The 20,309-nt window shown below is 38.4% G+C and overlaps 1 protein-coding gene across 1 annotated transcript in view; it reads right to left on the bottom strand.

The window, feature by feature from the left end:
- Nucleotides 1-444: 444 nt before the first annotated feature.
- Nhs (NHS actin remodeling regulator) overlaps nucleotides 445-20,309 on the bottom strand; it is a 327,787-nt gene continuing 307,922 nt past the window's right edge. Inside the window, exons 4-9 of the mRNA XM_027432746.2 lie at nucleotides 16,666-16,728; nucleotides 14,345-14,537; nucleotides 11,563-11,694; nucleotides 7,640-10,621; nucleotides 7,233-7,359; nucleotides 445-4,703 (exon numbers count right to left, since the gene is read on the bottom strand). Coding sequence (XP_027288547.1) covers nucleotides 4,097-4,703; nucleotides 7,233-7,359; nucleotides 7,640-10,621; nucleotides 11,563-11,694; nucleotides 14,345-14,537; nucleotides 16,666-16,728 — 4,104 coding nt within the window. The 3' untranslated portion in view covers nucleotides 445-4,096. The remainder of the gene's footprint in view (nucleotides 4,704-7,232; nucleotides 7,360-7,639; nucleotides 10,622-11,562; nucleotides 11,695-14,344; nucleotides 14,538-16,665; nucleotides 16,729-20,309) is intronic.

Genomic DNA, 20,309 nt, shown 5'->3' on the forward strand with positions numbered 1-20,309 from the left:
TGACCATCACTTATTTATCCTAAAGCAATGTGCAAGCTAAATCATAATTATGCTGTTTTCTCCAGTATAAAATGGGCATATCTTAGCAAAAATACACATTAGTGTATGCAAAGCACTTAGTGCTCGCGACAGTAGTTTTGTTATATAATAAGCTGATGTGACATTAACTAGTGGGAATTCATCTTATATATGTAAATGCTTTTTGATGTACAAGTATAATAAACTCTGAAACAAAGCAGTCAAGTGCTTCAAAATAAATTCACAAATCTTAACCTGTTGTAGTAAGGAGCCACAAAGTAGCTTGGGAATTAAAATATATAATTTCCTATTAAAAATGAAGCTAGAGTAGTGTCCATTATAGATAACATGCTTTCCTGCTAATAAACTCCTCCTGTACATCTGGTTGCCTGTGAAACACTTCGTGCTTACAATAAAAAGAAAACTCAGTTCTTTAATTGCAGTCACGTTTATTTGCAGTCTCTATACACACTTTCTAGGTAATCAAACTGTTCTGGTACATTTTTGAGAGGGGTTCACAATGAAACTGTCACCGTTTTTACTAAAAATAAATACAAGACTTAAAGTGTTGCACAGCTCTAAAATATACAAAGGCTTGGATTGAATGTAAACGTTGAAAACATCTTACAAAAGAAACCATCTTTGCAACAATTTAAAAAGTTCATATTTACAAATGTTACAAAAATACAAAATGGATGCAAGTCCAAAAACCATTGTCTTTTCGGCCAGCATGAACTGGTTCTAGTACCAAAATAGTTAACACCATAACCCTCAGAGTTCAAGCTCTGTTACCATCTTATCCTCTAAGCAATTTCCATTACAGAGAATGTACTCACTGGCAAGAGCAAACGGTGTATTTTGTTTGCTATAACTAGTCCATGTCCTCTACTTAGCCAAAAACAAAACAAGAAAAATCAAGCTAGAATCACCAAAAAAGCATGAAAGTAAAACCAAATTCCCCCACAGAACATAAACATGTTGGATAAACACAGAAGAAGAAAAATTAGCATCAGTGCAAACAACAGAAAAAAAGTTTCTATTGGTTTTGTTTTTTGTTTGTTTTTGTTTTTTTTTTTGAACAATACCTAATGTGTGTACTCTGCTTCAAGCAGAAAGTGATGTTAAAGACAGCCCTATATCTTTGTCTTGTTTAGTATATTACAAAGCCATGTAGACTATTCCAGATTATTAAGGATTATCTTGCTTTTAAAACTTTCTCATTTGATATTCTTGTCCACAGTGAATCTAAAATCCATCTTTATTTGGGATTTCTTTAAATCTATGAAATACAAAATAGAGAAACTCTGCTATAGATTTTTAGAGTAAACAAAATAAGTAAAACTATATTATAAGGGTTGGTTCTGTGATCATCACATCGATGGTATTTTATTGCCTCACAATTCAAGTCAAACATGTATTTTAAAAATATATGGTATGATTACTTAAATTAATGTCAATAAAAAGGTGACATCTTTATTAAAGCCAATTTATGAGTTTTTCTATTCAAGATTTAGAATCACTTTTAAAGCCCACATACCTTTCTTCACATTAAAAAACCCCCTAGCTACGCAAAAGCCATACTGCAAACGAACTGCTTTTATGAAAATTACAAATGATCACCTATTGTGACTGGAAATGATGGTTCCTTATCACATTTGTCTAAAAATTTTTATTTTTAAATTTTGTGGAGTGTACTTTTCAAAGCATGAGACAGATTTGTTCATGATCCCACATGATGTCAAACCATGCTGGTTTAGTGTGTGTGTGTGTGTGTGTGTGTGTGTGTGTGTGTGTGTGTGTGTGTGTGTGAGTGTGTGTGTGTGTGTGTGTGTGTGTGTGTTATTTTTGTTTTTTGCTTTTATATAATGAGTTACATGTTCCAATGATAAATGATGGTCAATTTTTGTCAATCCCCAAAATTTTTCTTTTAATAAAATGATAACACTTCGTATATGTTCAAACCCTTTACCAGGTAGTTTATCTATCCCCAGCACACACTTGCGCTCACTCTCTCACTCTCTCTCATTCTCTCTCCCAGTTCTCAATCTCCTCCTCTATCCCTCCACCCCTAACACCCATTTTACATACAAGAATGACAAGAAATTAACTAATACAATTTGGTAATAAAAACAAATAACAGAAGAAGCCAGACTTTTTCCCCCAAACAAAACACCAACAACAGATTCTTTAATTCTTAATCTGTAAATATTATAACGAATTTCTATTGAAAGACAGTGTCTTCTTAGACCAGACTTTCTCCTTCATTTAGCATGAGTAAATCTTTTCATACATCTTACTTTCTCAAATATCACTTGCATAGGCATAAAGCCAGCTGCTTATCAATTTCTTGGTAACCCTGGTGTGTTCTGACATTGTCATCACGCTCTAGTCTTTCACAGATCATACCCCTTCTCAGTTCTAATTTCTACTGCTCCCATTCATAACCTATTCTAAGTACATAGGTGCTTATATTTCTGACATATGATTTCAAACATTAGTATCAGTTCATGTTAAAATCAGAGGTGTGAGAACCACTTGCAGATTTCAACTTGTTACTATACTTCTTTTTTTCTCAGTTTTAAGACAAGAAAATTCAAGTAATTTCAAGTAATTCAGCTTGTTTCCCTGCCTTCATTTTATCAGGGCACTTGCCCTGACATTTCCTTTCCCACCCACCACCCCCCGTTTTGCCATCAAGCAGATCTAGTAAAACCAGACAAAAATTCGTTGCATGTAGCATTGTGAACCAGAGCTGCTCCCCATGCCCAGTTGAAGAGTGAATATAAATAATGCATATACACATACCTATTTCCCAACTACATTGTTCACAGTGTCATTTCTGTTACGTTTTAGGTAGCATGAATCTCATCAGTACAGAGAGAAAGCTTCGCTGAAAACTCACTGCAGGTACTTACTGAGAATTCAATAGCTCTGTGGCATGCTTAGGTTTTATTTCTGTTAGTTTGAAAACCTGGAGCTAATTAAGAAGCTTAAAGAGTATAGTCATTAGAGTATGACTGTTTGTCCCCAGTAGCCTTATATAAAACATGACCTAAAATTAACTACTGGTTTCTCTACTCATTCTCCTTAAAGCAATCCATTGAAAAAATTAGATTCTAAAGGACACTGTTTAATGCTATTGGGAGGGGGGTCTTTGCATTGAGAATGGTGATTTCTCTCATTGATAAAAAAATCAAAAGCATGCTTTCATTCTCTTCAAATTGCCACATGGCAAATCACAGCCACAAACTGAGATTAGCTTGTTTCTGCTATAATTTGTCACAACAATGATTAGGTCTGAATTCATTATTTTAAATTAATCACATTTCAGTACATGACCTCAATATTTCCATTATTTCACCAGTTTTAAACTTATATTTGAGGTTTATCACTCACAACCTCAATATTTCCATTATTTCACCAGTTTTAAATTCATATTTGAGGTTTATCACTTACAAATCATGTGGGTGGACATTTAAATATGGTATCTGATATGAAAATGGTATTCACAGAATACAGTTATTATACTTTGTGTGTTTCCTATAAACAGTTGGTGTGTGGTAGATAATTGGCCACTTGTCCACTCATCATTGATAAATCTATTTACACCTTTTTATCAAAAATATGGTATTTACATATGTGTAGTTTTTTCTTCTAAATTTTGCTTTAGTTCATTTTAATGTAAAAAAATACCAAACCTTCAGAGTAATTTTATCTTCTTAAAGTATGACAGTGAGGGCTTTATTTTCGGAATAGGCAGCTCTGGGAAAACCTTGTCTAAGTTTCAAGAAAGTTAGATATTTTTGTATTATCTATTATCACAAGGAATGAGATTGGGAAAATCAAACTATGCTAAAGAAAACCACGACAGACAGAACTGCTATTTAAAACATGAAAACTAATAAAAATGACTCAACCACTTTCTGTTTCTCCAGCACATATTTAGAAGCTCATTGCCAAGCAACGATGCGACCCCCCTCCCCACCCTGTTGCCACTTCTCCCAGTTCCTCTATGGTGTCACAAAATCCTTTCATTAGTTAGACGTTGGACATCTGAGGTCAGTTTGGCTCAGGCAAACTATGTGGAGCTCTGGGAGGATCGGTCATCATGTGGGCTCCCATCGGAGTTTTCAGTCTCTCCTTCGGAGATGGCCTGCATCGGCGTATTGTACAGCCGGCAGCGGACACTGTAGCGGCTGCTGCTGGCCACAGGTGGGACCCTGGAACGTCCAACTCGTGCTGATGCAGAGGTGGCAAAGTTTTTCGAGGAAAACCCTTCTGCATTGACTCGTGGAGAGCACGGTGACAGGGGGGACAGTGCTTCAGCCCCAGGTGCGCCCTGGTGGGTATCATCAGGGCTTTGTGGGGATTCTGAACTGAACTCTCCAAGGGGCTTGGGCAGGATGGGGCTCTTCAGGATTTCAGTGGCAGACATGCGGTAACTAGAATCTGAGCGACTGCCTTTCTTGAGAAGCAGTAGCTTAAACTCTTCGTTGGATGTGTTGGACTTTTTGGCATTTCGGTAGATGAGACCAGGAGACCTCTGGCTAGTCCCAGCTGTCACATTGCTGCTGGATGAAGGGACAGAACTGGCACTGCTGCTACTGCTGCCAAGGGGAACTCTGGATTTGCTTCTAATAGACATGTCCCCAGAATCTTTTCTTCCAAGTACTTTCCTCTTGGATCTTTTAAGAAAACAGAAAATGGGGTGGATATTTGAGTCCACATACAATTTTATGAATCAAGAAGTGTTCCATCTGATTCCTGCATCTATTATATTTAAAGAGCAGCCTATGGGGTAGAATACTAAGCATGAGCACCACACTGAGGAAGGTTAAGCTTCTCTACTCGCCTTCCCCAAGTTTTAAGGGAGAAAAACACCTGCTAACCTCCTTTTACAATGTGGGGAAAGACTGTTGCTTTTTCTCCTTAAATCTGCCTGTACAACACAGAGGAATATTCTCACATCAATAACCAGCTTCCAAATAATACTAAGTGCAGCAAGCGTAAAATGGCATTGGTGGGACATGACTGGCCTTAGTCTGATACCTGGTGATGAACAATGGAGATTTGCACTGCAGACTAGCCTATATTTTACAAATTAAAGTTCCATTTTAATTTACTGCACATGGTTAAGTGACCTTTACAACAAATCAGTCTTTTTAAAACACAAATATGACAACCCTTAGCCACTCAGGGACATCCACAGCATATCAAGCAGTAAGTCAAATCTTTGTGAGGAATTGAAAACTCAAACCATTTTCTGGAGCTCTTAAAATATTATAAAACACAAATGCTCAAGACAGCAAATTAACTTTTGTCACTGGGGTGAAAATAAACAGGCAACTCCTACACACATGCAAATCTAAGATTACCAAACTCCTTAAATCTAACTAACCTTTGTTTCCATCATGAAATTATTGATCTTATTTTGAAAATTAAGTAGGCATAAACTCAATGAGTCTTCAGTATAACTCAGTCATTCCTGACTCTGGTGGCATGCTCTCTCACTAACTTAAAACCTTGTGTGGTAAAGAAATGTGAGCTTTGCCTGCCTTGCCAGATTCCAGGGGAGCATGCTCGTGCTCAGAGAAACCTGTGTAGTTGATATCTTTACATATCTATTCTTGATACCAACAGAAGATAGAGTTTTCATAAAGCAGGTGTTCTTAGCACCTATAGTATTCTAGACATTTTTTTTTTTACCAACAGAATCATCTGTGAGGTTAAGTTCAGAGACTTATGATTCAAGAGGGCATAGAAAGCAGCATTGTCAGGACTCCAATCCAGTACCTTTCTGATTCTATAATGTGTATCTTACCCACTATTCCAGACACATCAGATGGTTCTTTGGGGGTTCATTAACTTACATAGCAAATTAATAATTTGTACTGAGATTGGAAATAAATTATGAGGGCTAGAGGAATACAATTGGCGTTTTGACAACAGCTGTGGTGAAGAACATAAACTGGTAAATTGTACCCAGTTTGTGAGGAAGCATGCCTACTAAGGTACACCCAGACGGTACTGCTAATGGAACCCTTAGGAAAATGATGTTGATAAATGCAGTGCTTCTTCTTTAAGAGAAACAAAAGAAAAGAGCGCCAACAGAAAATAGAAACCGTAAGGAAAAAAAGCAGAAGCCCACAGGGTGGGAGGAGAGATTATAAACCATTTTGGGATTTACTTCCAAAATGGTAAGTCTGTGAAAAAGGAAAGCTAATCCCCAGGTTCTATCCTTTGGGAATTCCATCTAGGTCCCTAAGGCCAGGTGGAAGAAGGAACTCATGTTTGTGGAAAGAGCACACATAGCCTCATTTGATTCAGTGGCTATGAGTTTGATTTCAAGGATGAGTTCTGGCTCTGCTTTTTCTAACCAGCAGCTGTAATGGATTGTTGCAAGTATGGGCCATTGATAACAGGTTATAAAGGCACAAAAGAGAAAGTGTGCATGGGCAGCGAAAGCACAACCACGTTCTAGGAAAGCAACCTGGAGAGGATCCCCTATTCACTGGATATTCTGGCCTTTCATTTTAGAGATAAAAGTCAGTGTCATGAAAGAAATTTAATTTTTATGAGGAGAATAAAAGAGAGCAGTTTTCAGTTGTTCTAAGCTGAAATGGGCTCCGATTGTTTTGGCAAATCAACCTATCTTTGTATCAGCTAGTGTGAGATTATAGCTTTGAGCATATTTTGTAGACTTAAGGGATTAGCTAAAATCCAGGGGTTAAGGGTATAACTCAGTGACAAAGTGCTTTCCTAGCATGTGTGGGATCCTGGGTTTGATCTCCAGTACTGCAAAGATAATAAATACAGAACAGAATATGTACAACGGAGGTTACACTTGAGTTCGGACTTTCACTCCAAGTCATTTAACTATAAATTGTTTTCACATGTAAATTTGTCCCAAAATGTCTTTCCCCAGGAAATCACCCAGTATCTTTCCTTCAGTGATTCCTACTGAACTCTCTTAATTGAACTCTATATGTCTGGCTGGCTGGCTATAACTGTTTATCTAAACTCATATTTTCAAACATGCATACAAATCTATGAATTTGACTTGGAAAGATTATCCTTCTTTGCTTGATCTTGTTTTGGTTGTATGTATTAGAGATACAAAATGCTTCCCCGCGTTTGCTTTGATGAGGGGCACTTAACAAAGCAAATACATTTCTGTGCCTTTTGCTTTTGGGAAGCTGGTCACATGCTCTCACCTGTGAATGACAGCGAATAGATCCTCAGTTGTTCGAGGTTTGTTTGGAGACACAAACACACCCTCAGCTTCAGCTTGGGAGTCTTCACTGAGTGGTGAAGTGATGGAGTCATCACTTGGTGATGATTCTTAAAACAAGAACAGAAACATCTTTAAGAGGTAGCTACACATCTCACTACCCTGTTTCCTTGACTCTAGCATCAAACAAACAGAAGGTACCCTAACACGATTTTTGAAACGAGAGAGGTATCTGTCAAATATTAGTTCCTAAAGAACAATAGCTTTCTTCTCAATTGTTTTAATAAGTGAAAAATAAATGGCAGAGGGAATCCAACACCCAGGGCTATACAGAATTTGGGAAACACCACAGGACACATTTCCATACTAACAAACATATCATTAACTGACCTTTCAATGAAGTCTCATCCATACTTCCTTGGGTCTCCTCTGCTCTGCTGTTATCAGAGGCACTTTTGGGTGAGATACCTGAAGCAATATTTTCCTGCTCAGAACATTTTTCAGGGAATGAATTTAGAGTTGATGTCTCTGACTCATGGCGGATAGTCACAGGCACTTTGTCATGGTGGCGATTCACAACACGTTGATGCTTATGTTGACTGCTTATGTCTGTTACTCTAGTTGGTGAGTTGGCTTGAAGTGTGATTCCTTCCACAGATTCTAGTTTCACACCTTCTTCTCCAACTCCAAAGGGTGCCTTCTGCCCTTGTTGTGGGGGTCCATCTGGACTAGCTCCATACTGCATCATTTTACTCCCCAAATCACTGGGGCGGGCAGCAGACACCCTCTGAAATCCTGTTGCAAATCCATAGTTCTTACTTGCTATGTTCTCTGGAATAAGTTCGCTTTCCATCTGTATTTGGTCTTTCATCACATTTGAATCTGGAAGATTGCTACTAGCAGAAGCTACAGTTTCTGGATCGCAGTGACTCTTCACATCAAAAGTAGGGTTCTTTCCCAAATGTTTCTCTGGCCCCATTTCAGCTGCAGAGGAATCTAAAAAGGACAGGAGTGTGTCTTCAGCAGAGTACTGGCGTGATATTGATTTCTTTGCTGTGTGTGGTCTTGTTTTACCTGGAGATAAGGAAGCCACAGAAGCCACTGTGACAGTACTCTCTTCTAAGGAAGGGAGATCTGTGTTATTGCCTTCCTTTTGCTTAACTTCTTCAGACTTAGTGATGGACCTAAGATTTACAGATTTCAGGACTGTTGGTGTAATTGCAAGAGACGGTGGGGGATTTGACCTCAGCATATCTCCTACTGCATTTTGCTTATGAGTGAAAACATGCAATGGGTGACGGTGGTGGAATGGTTTATTCAAAACATTATGAAGAGCACTTAGGTCAAGATGACTAGGAGGTATAATTGGAAGTTCCAAATCTTTACTCAATGATAGGGCTCCATCTTTTAAAGATGGTTGCTGTAGTGAGGATTTCCTTTCTGGGACTTTAGGTTTTCTTTTGCTACCTCCAGGAGACAATGGACCTGAAAAGAAAGCTGTAGGGAAAGAGGAGGTTGGCGTTTCTGACTGGCTTGAGTAGCCACTTGATGGAGATGCTAAGCCAGCCAGCTTTTCTGGTGAAGCCAGTTTAAATTCATTGTCAACAGAAGGAAGAGAGGGGGTGGTTGCCCTTGATTCTGACTGGGATGTTTGGGATTCAGAACTCTCTGGAGATTTGATGCATTCAATAACAGTTGTACCCGTAGCAGTGCTTGAATTAGATAAGGATCTGTAAGGATCATTTGTTTTCAAGTCATTTAGAAGCCAGAGGTCTGCATAGTGAGTTGATTCAGCACCTTCATCTTTGAATGGTGAAATGTCGGTAGCATCCAACTGAGGTTCCTTAATAGCATGTTCACTCTGGTTTATCCAAGAAGAGTCCTGCTTTGCAGCCAGATTGGCATTTTCCACTCGAGAAGGCGTGTTGGAGAAATCAAGAGGCAGCTTCATTTCCCTGGAACTGTGAGGCAGATGCTGACCACTGCTTATCTTTGGTTCTTTCTTCTCAGAAATATCTGCATTTTCATCGGACTTTCTTAATGATGAGCTACGTTTAGGTGGAGTTGGCTTTGCCTTTGGTTTCCTGAAAGAGATGCTTGGTCTCCCCTGCCTCCTGTGGTCTAAGTAGTCTTGCCAGGTACAGTCTGGAAGACCAGGAGGAACTCCTACACCCTGACCATTCTCTGGCCCTAGGCCTGCATAGTGACAGACATAGCTCTTATTACTTTTGAGACCACAGTCAAAGTGCATGGAGGTATAGTATCCTTCTGTGTCCACTGAGAAATGAGAGCTAGTATCTGCTTTGTCTGAAGGAGACTTTTCCAGAAAGCTGTCATAGGTGCCCATGCTTGTGAAGCTTGGGCAGCCCAGGCTATCTGCCTTTGCACGCTCAGGACTGAAATCTTGGCGGCAGGATGCATCATGATGGTGGTGTAGATAATTCCACTCACTGTCACTTGTATTGCTGTTGTTGGGGTCATCCAGCAGATCTGCAAACGTGGAGGTGAAGGAGTTTGTCCGGTGGCCTCTTATTTTATCCAAGTGGTCATTGTACTGCTCTGTCACAAAGACATTGGTGTCTTCATTTGCATTAGGAGCAGTGTTCAGTGACAATTCGGAGTCACAGTGTGAAGAGCCCGTGAGGGGAGGAGAAGCTGCAGGAGGGATTGTCTCTGAGGTCTGTGAAGGGCATGTGGAGCTGCTCCCACTCCAATTACCACTGGACGACTGGTGGTCATCTTTCTGGTCCATGTGGCTGCTAAGGAGGACACTAGCTGTGGAAATGCAATGAATGGGGCTTCCAAAGGTGTCTGAGTTGGAGGAGATGTCACAGCTTCCAGAGTCAGCCGCCATTCGGGACAGACGTGACCTCCCTCTCTCACTTAACTTGTGCTGGGGGCTGTGAAGATGTTGAGAACAGGCCAGGCCCAAAGCTGGCTGGTGTTCCTGTGCGCTTGGGCTGCTTGGAGCTTCACTACAATCATTAGGGGTTCTTTCATGGTCACCCACAAAAGGCTCTTCTTCTTCATATGCTGAGGGTTTAGCACCAACTTTGGGCTCAGTATCTCCACCTCTATTTCCCTCCCGTGGAAGGCTCCGAGATCTTGTGCGGCTGCTCACTACAGGAGTAAACATGGTATCGCCTTTGTCTGCCAGTGCAGAGATGTTGCCAGCAGAATGAGAAAGGGAAGCTGCAATGCTTTGACCCCTTTGAGCTCTGATTCTCCTTCTGGATGGAGCAGCGATCAGAATATCCTCAGTTTGGCATTCAGAGTCCCTGGTTCCTGACCTCCTATTGACAGTGTTGGAGGGGTCTGGGTTTGTGTGCACAATCACATTCCTTTCCCTGGCCACTGGTGATTCATCAGAATCTAGGGCACATGGAAAACACCATAAAATATTACATATTGGCAGACTAACAGGCATTTTGAGGGGTGTTTATAAATCTGTGTGCTACTATATTAGAACTTTCTCCTACATAAACAAAAATAGGATCTAAAATTAGGAGAAAGTTCAAATGCTTTCTGTCAGTGATTTGTCTCTATTTCTATCTAAATGCATATTTGTATATGCTTACACAGTGCATTATGTATACTTATAGAGAGAAGATGTGCTTTTTGTGTTTATGAATCATTTCTCTTTACATTAATTTGCTCCAACAAGTGACTGTTTCCGTAAAAGAAAATTGATTTAAAAAATCAAAAAACAACTGAAGTACAAAATCTAAAGTCCTGGATACCACTTTTCACTTGTGTTTTGAAATACAAGTATAATGGAATACAATTCATATATGCCATTATAAAACTTAAAGTCTTATTTATATGGAGCTGCTGCCATAGTATTTTGAAATTGATAGAAATATTATAAATACATTGAACAGAAAATTTTAAATATCCCCAAAGATATTATATTTTTAAGATTCTATATTTGAATATGCTTAAAATTTATATGGAAAATAATTAATAACAAAAAAGTAAATTTCTCTTCAAATGAAGTTACAGTTTTCAAAAACTTGCATTGAATCTTAATATTTCTATATTAACGAAACATTTGAATTGGCAAGATATTATATTTCACCAGAAATGGTTGAATCTATAAGGTTAAGCCTTTATGTTCAAGAACAGAGTTTACAATATAATGTTAAATGGTTTTCTGAATGCAAAATAAATATACAGTAGTTTAAAACTACTGTAAATTCAAACATTCAATATTTATAAGGAATGTTATAGTTGAAGGCTATTGAAAGTAGGCACCTATTTCCTCTCCTTATTATCTTCACTAGATAGAAAGCATGCACATTTTTATGCCATACCTATTTCTTGTTGAACTCTTCGGGGAATTCCCGAGATGGTTTTCCTTCTCCTCAATTTTCGTCTCCGCTGTAGTACCGATTGTGAGTGAACAAGAGAACAGCGTATACTAGCTTCTCTGTCAAAACCAACTCCTGCAACCCACAAATAGGTCTCATTAGCCTTACAAATAGCAGACAAAATTTTTCATTTGCTTGGAAAACAGTGATATTTATTGACTGGAAGTCAGGGAAAACTCTGGATTAAGCCTATGAACAAATAGAAGGGAGACCTTCTTCATCCCCTATTTAAATGATGCTGTAGTACATTAAACTTTACTTCTAAATGCAGCCTCCCACAACAGTTTGCAAAGCCAAAAGCAACAAGCAAAAGAGGAAAATGAAAAGAAATAGACAGAATAGAAAGGGACACCAGCCAAAGTCCTCTCGCACTGAACTGGTTATGACCTTTAGTCACTATTATTTACTGGTCTATTTCTGGGCCCTCTGAAACTGATATCTTTGCATAGCAGATCAGTACCCAAGATGTGAACCTAATGTATCCTGACCCATTTCTTCATTAAAAGCGCCTTTGTGAGTTTTTCTTCCTCCACCTCCTATGCCCAAACTCCAAGCATTATACACACACACACACACGCACACACACACACACACACACACACACACACACACACACACACACACACACACACTGCTGTGAGGAAACACAACAGCACAACAGATTAGGGCTTTCTTCTTTTTAATAATCTTCTAACTCTACTTTCTTTTGTGACTAAACTGGATGCTTTTTTGTTGGAAATAAACATACAGAGGAGTTCCCAGTCCTGCACTTAAAATGGATCTACCTTCTGTACCAATCAGCTATGAGATAGACTCCCCAGTCTTTAAAGCACTGTTTGTTATTATGCATGCAGGGACCAACCATGGTGCTTATTAGTTCTTCTCTGTAATCACATTAGTAGCACTATATGTGGTTCTATTCAATTAGAACACGGAGGAAGAAGGCATAAGGAATTCAAACTGTCTGTCACAAGCATGCACTGTAGATTTTTCAGTGCAAGCTGTGGCTAAGAAATCTGGGAATGCTGTGCTTTGGAATTTGATCACCTCATCATTTTTTCCGAACTGTTAAACCTTGGGTCAGCTGTATAGCATCACAGTGCCAACAGTTTCTAGGCTCACTTTGAAATATCTGTGTCACATGATGAATGACGATAATGTTATCAGAGAATTCGTATGAATGATACTTTCCTTTCTTGGTTCCAATCAAAAACTAAAATCCTTTATTTGAATCTTAATGATGACTGAATGCATGATCTACAGACACTGTATTATATGGACATCATTAACATTGCTCTCATTGCAGCTCTTGAAATCAACACCTAATCTGGGCCTTCATCTTGAGAGTTCCTGAAATAAAACTGGAAGAAAAATTTCTCTTTTTCCTAATCACAAGATGATGGCCCAAAATCATAGTACTACATTTGAAAACAAGATTTTACTTAAAGCACCAGAAAGGAAGCAGAGGCTGCTAATAGTCAGATGTTCCCAGACAGAAAATTAGTTTAAAGGGGTGCCAGAATGATCCACTTTGCCAGACGAACTCCTCTAACACATCTCATTTAGATTATAGAGGTCAGACAAGTGCACATCTTTAGAATAATTTATCCCATAAGTTGGATAGGTCAGCAGGAAAATGAAGTCTCAGTGCATTAGAGTACCTCTCATTCAGGAGGAAAAATAATATCTGTCCCAGAAACCTGGTCCATTTGTTCCCCACTCTAGGTGAGAGAAATCTCAGCAGAATTAATAATAGCAATGAGCAAAATGCTTCTCAGGGGACATGCAGTCTTTAGTTATGGGGATAAAGATGAAAGTCAGTCATAGTGTGGCTGTTTTTGAAGTTTTCGTTACATAAAGAAGGTAAAAGGAAACTAGAAGAGGTGTTTAAAAATACCAATGGGGAGATCATTTAATTTGGGGGAGAATGATTGAAAACAAACTATAATTCTCTGTATCTCTGTCTCTCTGTCTCAGTCATCTCTCTCTCACAAACACACACACACTCATACATACACAAATCACATAATTAAGCCTATTCCTTTAAAAAAATAAACATCATCTGATTTACAACTAAAATTCCCAGCTCCAGCTCCAGAATTCACTACCTCTGCTAATAGACATTGAAGGAAAATCCAGCTATGCTTCTATCCTACCTAGACTATTATGCACACTTTTAAAACATACAATAGCAGAAAATGAAAAGAAGTCAGGCTTGCTGGTTTTAAAACACAATTCACCCCTCTTCTCTGTATCTACATATTTTCAGGTCAAAAATCTCTAAAATCAATACAGAAGTCCAAACGGTCTCATAGAAAAAAGCCTACCTTCATCCAGAGAAGCATGAAAACAGATTTTCTAGTTGGTCGACAGGACCTTACTTGCAGTTTTAGAAACCTGGGTTTTGCTGTTTTCTTTCTTGCAGTGCCACACATCATTATCATGTGATTAATCACTGCCAAAGAGCTATTTGGTGATTTTTTTTCAAAAAGAAACTGTCCATCATTTACATAACAAGCAGTCCAGCAGAATATATGCAAATTGGTGTTCAAAACCTGACAAAAGCATACTGAATATCTCCTGACTTGTATATTGAGTAAAGATTTCTTGCTCACAACAAAAGTATATTCTTAGCTGATAGGGAGGCTAACAGCACAGATTTGGAACATACTTAATACATGGAATGTTCAGACCCAAGTGTCCCTTAAAAAAAAGAAAATGATACCAGTGACATTGATGGGAATAATGCAAGAAGAAATCACTTGGGCATCTTGTTTCATCTTCTCCTCAGGAGTCGGGAGAGGTAGCGCTTTGCTCCAGTTGGTCTGCTTGTCCAGTGTAGAGGGGACATTGTGTATTGGGTTTTTCGGCCTCTGCCCTAACATGACATCTGTGTCTTCATCCTCTGGAGAGTGAGACTGCAAACAAAATACATTCAGATTCACTTCCCATAGCTTACATGTTTAAGGATTTTCATAGTTCAGTCTTTTAAAATAAGTCTAGAAATAAACATGTAGGACAAAGGAAACAGTCCTAGAGAATAGTAAGCACAGCTAATTAGAAGTTTTGTTTCAACAGTGAAGAGATACAGAAGGAAAAAAATGGGCCCACAAAACATGCTTTTCAGGTGAACTGCAATTAAGAGGCCAATTAGTTAGAAATCCTATACTTTCAAACTGAAGAGGGCCTCCTGTCTGTGATCCAGCAAAAGGTAGTTCTGCTTTCTGTATCTTTATGTCACTATGAATTCCTGCCAAAAATCTTGAAAGCTCTAGACCATGATGATCAAAGAAGGCAGATGAGTTAAATGTCTATAAAAATACCCATGACCATGAAGAAAACCTGGAGACATGAGGTAATCTGGAACACAGCACCTGGAGGACAAACTGCCAACCTAATCCAGGAGGCCATCAAAACTTCAGGAGTTAATTACACTACAGGAAGACAGCACTGGAGAATGACATTTTTAAAAGTCAGTTTAACTGATATTAGGTGGCTGTAGAAAAGCCAAAGAAAAGATGTGCCCCAGTATCTGACTGCAGTGGAATATACAAATTCTGTTCCTGGAGGCAAAGTTTGAAGAGAGTTTCTCTTTTGAATTTGGATAGATAGTTTATTTTCTTTCAGCTTTGTGGGGCAAAACTTTCCTTCCAGCTCTGTAAGTTACAGGCTTTGATTTCTACATGACATTTGAAAATTGTCTACCCAAGACTTTGATAAATATTAATGTTGTCTAACTTCTATTTCCAGCGTGGGCTCCAGGCCCAGGTTATTCAAAAGATCCCTTCCCACTTTGGGTTTCTGGGTTGGCTTTCTAAACCAGAGTACAAGACCAGCTTCCACCATGGAATCTAGTTTTCTTTCTTTATACAGTTCAGAGGAAGATGGGCAACTGTATAAAATAAGTATTTCATTTCCTCTTATTTCAGTAAGGTTTTAATAATATTCTGTCCTAAACTCAGGATTCAAAAAAACAAAACAAAACAAAACCCTCTCTAGTCTTCACATTGGAAACTATATTACTACTGGCTCAGGATAGTATGTATTGTCAAATGAACTGTCCTCAAGTCTCCTGAAAGAGTAGGCTCCAGAGCCCCATGTAAAGGAAACCCTGGAATTTACTTACCTTATCAGAGGTTTCCGTAAAGCCCCCCAACACACACAATAGCATATGATTTTTCCCCCTGGGGAAAATTGTGTTCGCCATGAACGGTTTAGTAAAATATTGCAAACTTCTTTCTCTCTTCAGCTTTTGTGCAAATTCCCAGCAAAGCGAATAGCGAATAGCTCAAATAAAGTTGGAGCACAAAAGACTTTGTTTCCTAGGTAACTTTCAAGAAGAAAAAAAAAAGTTTGGTGCATGCAAAGAGGGAGGGACGGAGTGGGGAGACAGACAGAGGACAGAGAGAGAGAGAGAGAGAGAGAGAGAGAGAGAGAGAGAGAGAGAGAGAGAGAGAGAGAGAGAGAGCACAGGAAAGCTGAGCACTGGAGCCCAGCAGGAACGAAAACTCCCACCACCAAAGTCCTCATTTTGTTGGCGATTCCTTCCTTGAATAACAATGGACTTGAAAGGACTAAAGGATAGTGACCTGACTCCAGGTTCTGACCAGCAGCCAAAGTACTTTTTATTTAATGGTGACGGGGACAATTGGCTGCCAGAGGATCCTCTTGTCTTGTTCTCCTGTTTTGTTTGTTTTGTTTGTTTTTTGTTTTTGTTTTTTGAGAAGCTGAACATTTACAATTCTGATAAATACAGGACAAGCTGTAATTTCTTTTCCCCAAACTACAAAATCCAGGAGCAGTGATAAAGGATCCCTATGCTTAGTATAGCTGCAAATTGCAACTCCAAGAGGGACATTAAAGGGGAAAAAAACAATGACAGGGCTGTCCTTAATTCAAGTTAGGAAAATACCATCCTTTAGCTTGACTTAAGAGAAAAACTGTTAGTTGAAAATGGGCTTGCAATAAAGTTAAAAGAGAGAAGAAAGGGAGAGTGTCTGAAAAGAGCAGGATAAGGCTGCAAAGCAATGTTCTCAGAACCAATACCTTTCTACTCCATGGAGCCATGTGGCAACATTCAGTGGGGGAGGGCGAGCGGGTGCTGTTAAACTATGAAGATGAAATGCAAAAGAAAAAAATTAAAAATGTACACAACAGAATGCCCTAGTTAGGCCAAATCTATGATCCTAACAAATAACATTCTGGGAGAAATTTTCTTCTAAATGATTCTGTTCTGGCTAAGAGGACCAAGTTCTTCAATTCCAATCCTGGCTACCTGGCTTTCTCCCTACATGGTCAGGTACAACTCTTTAACATCTGTAGTAAGATACATGAATAACAGCATCTATCCTCCAGGGCTATTCCGAGGATTAAATGAGTAAATACATATAGAATTTTGGCACTTAGCATGTTTTATATGCTACTTTTACAACTGGTTATTTTTATATTTACCTTGTAACTGTGAAAATGTCTTTGAAAACCAAAATTTTCCCATATTTTGTGTATATACATATGCATGTGTATATATGTATGTTTGAATGTGTGCAGATGTGTGTATTGAGTTGGTATGCAAGCATAAAAGTACGTACATGTGCACATGGAGGACAGAGGTTAACCTCGGGTATCATCATTTCTCATGCATTATTCATTTTGTGTTTTCTTTTGCTTGGTTGGTTGTTTTTTGCATTTTTGTTTTTGTTTGTGTGAGGGTCTTTAACTGGCCTGGAGCTTGCCAAATAGGCTAGGATGCTGGTCAGTGAGTCTCAGGGATCTGCTTGTTTCTGCTGCCTCAACCCTGGGATTATTAGCTTGTACCACCACACCCAGCTTTAAAATTTAGATCCAAATGTTTGCAAGGATAATTTTACCTACTGAGCCATCTCTACAGATCTGTAACTTCCCCATCTTTTCTATCTAAGTCTTGCTAAGTTAGGAAAGACTAAATTGTTTTCTTTCCTTAGAATGATTTTATTTCCCCATGAATTGTTTGGGAGAAAATGTCCTCATTTACACTGCTCCAATTTGCTTCTCTCTCATCAAGCATATTTAAAGACCACTGGTTTCATGAGAGTTTCTGCTTCACACCCACACATGGTTTAATGCTGGGGTGCCAATATCTCACAATACTTAAATTGAGAAGAGATCCTGTATTTTATTTTGTATTGAGTGAAACAAATCATACTGCCAATCTTGCTTGGAAAATAATTTGGTAATCAGTATTCTCTCTCCAGGATCTTCTAAGAAAGACATTGAAGCTCTTCTTGTTTGTTTGTTTGTTTTGAGAGACAGACTCACTATCCAGTCCATGTTGTTCTCTAACTCACAGTCGTCTTTCTAAGCCTTCCACATGCTTCAATTACAGGAATGCCCTACCATGCCTGGCTGAATCTCTTGAACTTCTACCAGGTGAGAAAACCCACAGGCTGCATATGGGCAAGGATAGCTATGGATGCATCCCAATACAAAATTTTAAACTTACCCAAAACATTGTGTATTTTTTACTATTATTTTCAGTAACTTGACTTGCATATCCATGTAAGGGCTATGTTTACAGCAATGCCATGTTTCAATGCTAAAGGCTAGACATGCCTGTGAATCTAATTATATCAGCTTTAGATTCAGTTATGCACATATTATATATAGTATAGTACTTACCTTATAGCATGGCTTTAATATAATACAAATCATCATTGAGCACACACATGCACATATTGTGTTCATCTAGTAAATTGTGAATTCCTGTATTTAACATTCTCTCTCAGTATTTTATGATACTAGTTGTACTCTCCCTCATAAGAACTCACCAAAATATTTGCCCACTCAAATGATACCAGAGATCTGTGTGTTTTAGCAGTTATGAGAACTCCAACTGAAATTAGAGGCATGTCCAAGATCTCAAGAGGGAACAGATACCATGGAAACCTCTGTCTTACTAGACTAAAATATAAAACCAGACAGGAAACCACCAGAAACTTCTGGTTCCATAAGTGAATTGGCATGGGTGGATACTGAATCTAGTTATTCTCGATCCTATGGCAGGCATGAATTGTGAGAAGCATTCAAGATCTAATTCTAACTTACTCTTCTAAGTTTTAATAGTTAGGGTTGTTCATTAATTTTTATGTAGAGCAAATGCCATTTCCTCATGCCCAGTTTGTTTTGACTATATTTTAAGACTAATGGGTTGAAAGAGTCTAAGGCTCCTCCACTGAACATAAGCATTTTGAGAGATGTATTACATACCACCTGAGATCAGACTTGACTCTTGTTTTAGCCTGAGAATCAGCCATAGACGATGTATAAGTCTCATGTAAGAGACTGAAATATGTAAAATAGAAGAACAATTCATAGAATCAGGTAAAAGGGGCCCTCAAAGGGTCATGTTGATATGGGAAAGAAAGTTGCTTCAAAGAAATTCAAGGCTTTGGTAGTGCATGAAAAAATTTTCCAAAAAAAAAATACATAAGAGACTGCAGTTCAGAAAACATGAAAAAGATTAATATTGACAAATGAATTTGGTAGTTCATCATAAATCCCTCAAGTCAGCTCTCCTGTTGGGTATTTTTTTCAGGAATGGGAGATGAGTCAATTTTACTTTTTATCTGTTTGCAAAACCCATCTACATATTAAACAAGTATGAAGTAAAACCTGGCAGAGACCAAGGGTGGCCTTAACTGAATCCAGACAATGCAGACTGGTTTGGACTACTATAACCAAATCAAGGTCTCCTTGGATTAAACTCTCCAGCAGATTCAGCCTCAGGTAATCATCTATCATGTTGGTAGCAGCCCCAACCTATGGCACACAAATGCTGATACTGGATAGCCTTGAGCTTTGGAATGGAGTGGTGGTGCTCCTTGGTTCCTCCACCTAAACCTATTTAGGCTGCCTGTAGATTTATAGTATCTGTGCATGTAGTATTAAGTAGGCTTGGTTTTATATCTGCCATGAATTACGAACTATCTGAGTCTTGTATTTGAAAGAGTCCTATCTCTGGATGTTGGTCAGCAGAAGCAAAATGATTCTGATTGTTTTGGATTGTATTTTTATATGATGAATGGTCACAGAATTTTTCTCTAAATTATCTAAGAAATCAGATTCAAAGCCAGTTCTTCCTCAGGGCATTTCTACTTGACCAGAATACCACTCTTTAATAGGTACTGATGGATAAATTGCAGAAAAGCTGGGCATTGATCAAATTTGTATAAACTAAATTATTCTTTAATGGTTTTATGTAAATGTACCCCATTGCTCATTCAGAGAAATGCTATCCATTATTTATTCATAACTGTATTACCACTGACTCAATAATGTTTTATAAATATTTGTTGTGTTGCTAGCACCTTAGTGTGCCCGATATTAAGAAACAAAAATTCTTCTTAAAGAAATAAAATTCCTCTTAAAGAAATAACATCAAATTATTTCCACCTACACATCATTTTTCAGTACAGCTCTTAGCACAAAATTAAAATGATATATCATCAGGGAAAATAAGACAACACCAGCAAGATGCATTCAAAACAACAGGTAATAGAAGAATGCCCATAGGAATGCTTGCTTTTGGAAGTATCACTTAGTGCAGAAGTGGCAATGAACAACACTTGGTTCTTTAGAATAACTGTGGGAAGAGTGTTAGGAGACCACCATTTCATTCACTTAAGAGCATTTCTTAGATGAAGGTGGAAATCAGT

Source organism: Cricetulus griseus, chromosome X (genome assembly GCF_003668045.3).
Source record: "Cricetulus griseus strain 17A/GY chromosome X, alternate assembly CriGri-PICRH-1.0, whole genome shotgun sequence".
In the NCBI taxonomy this organism is placed as follows: Eukaryota; Metazoa; Chordata; class Mammalia; order Rodentia; family Cricetidae; genus Cricetulus; species Cricetulus griseus.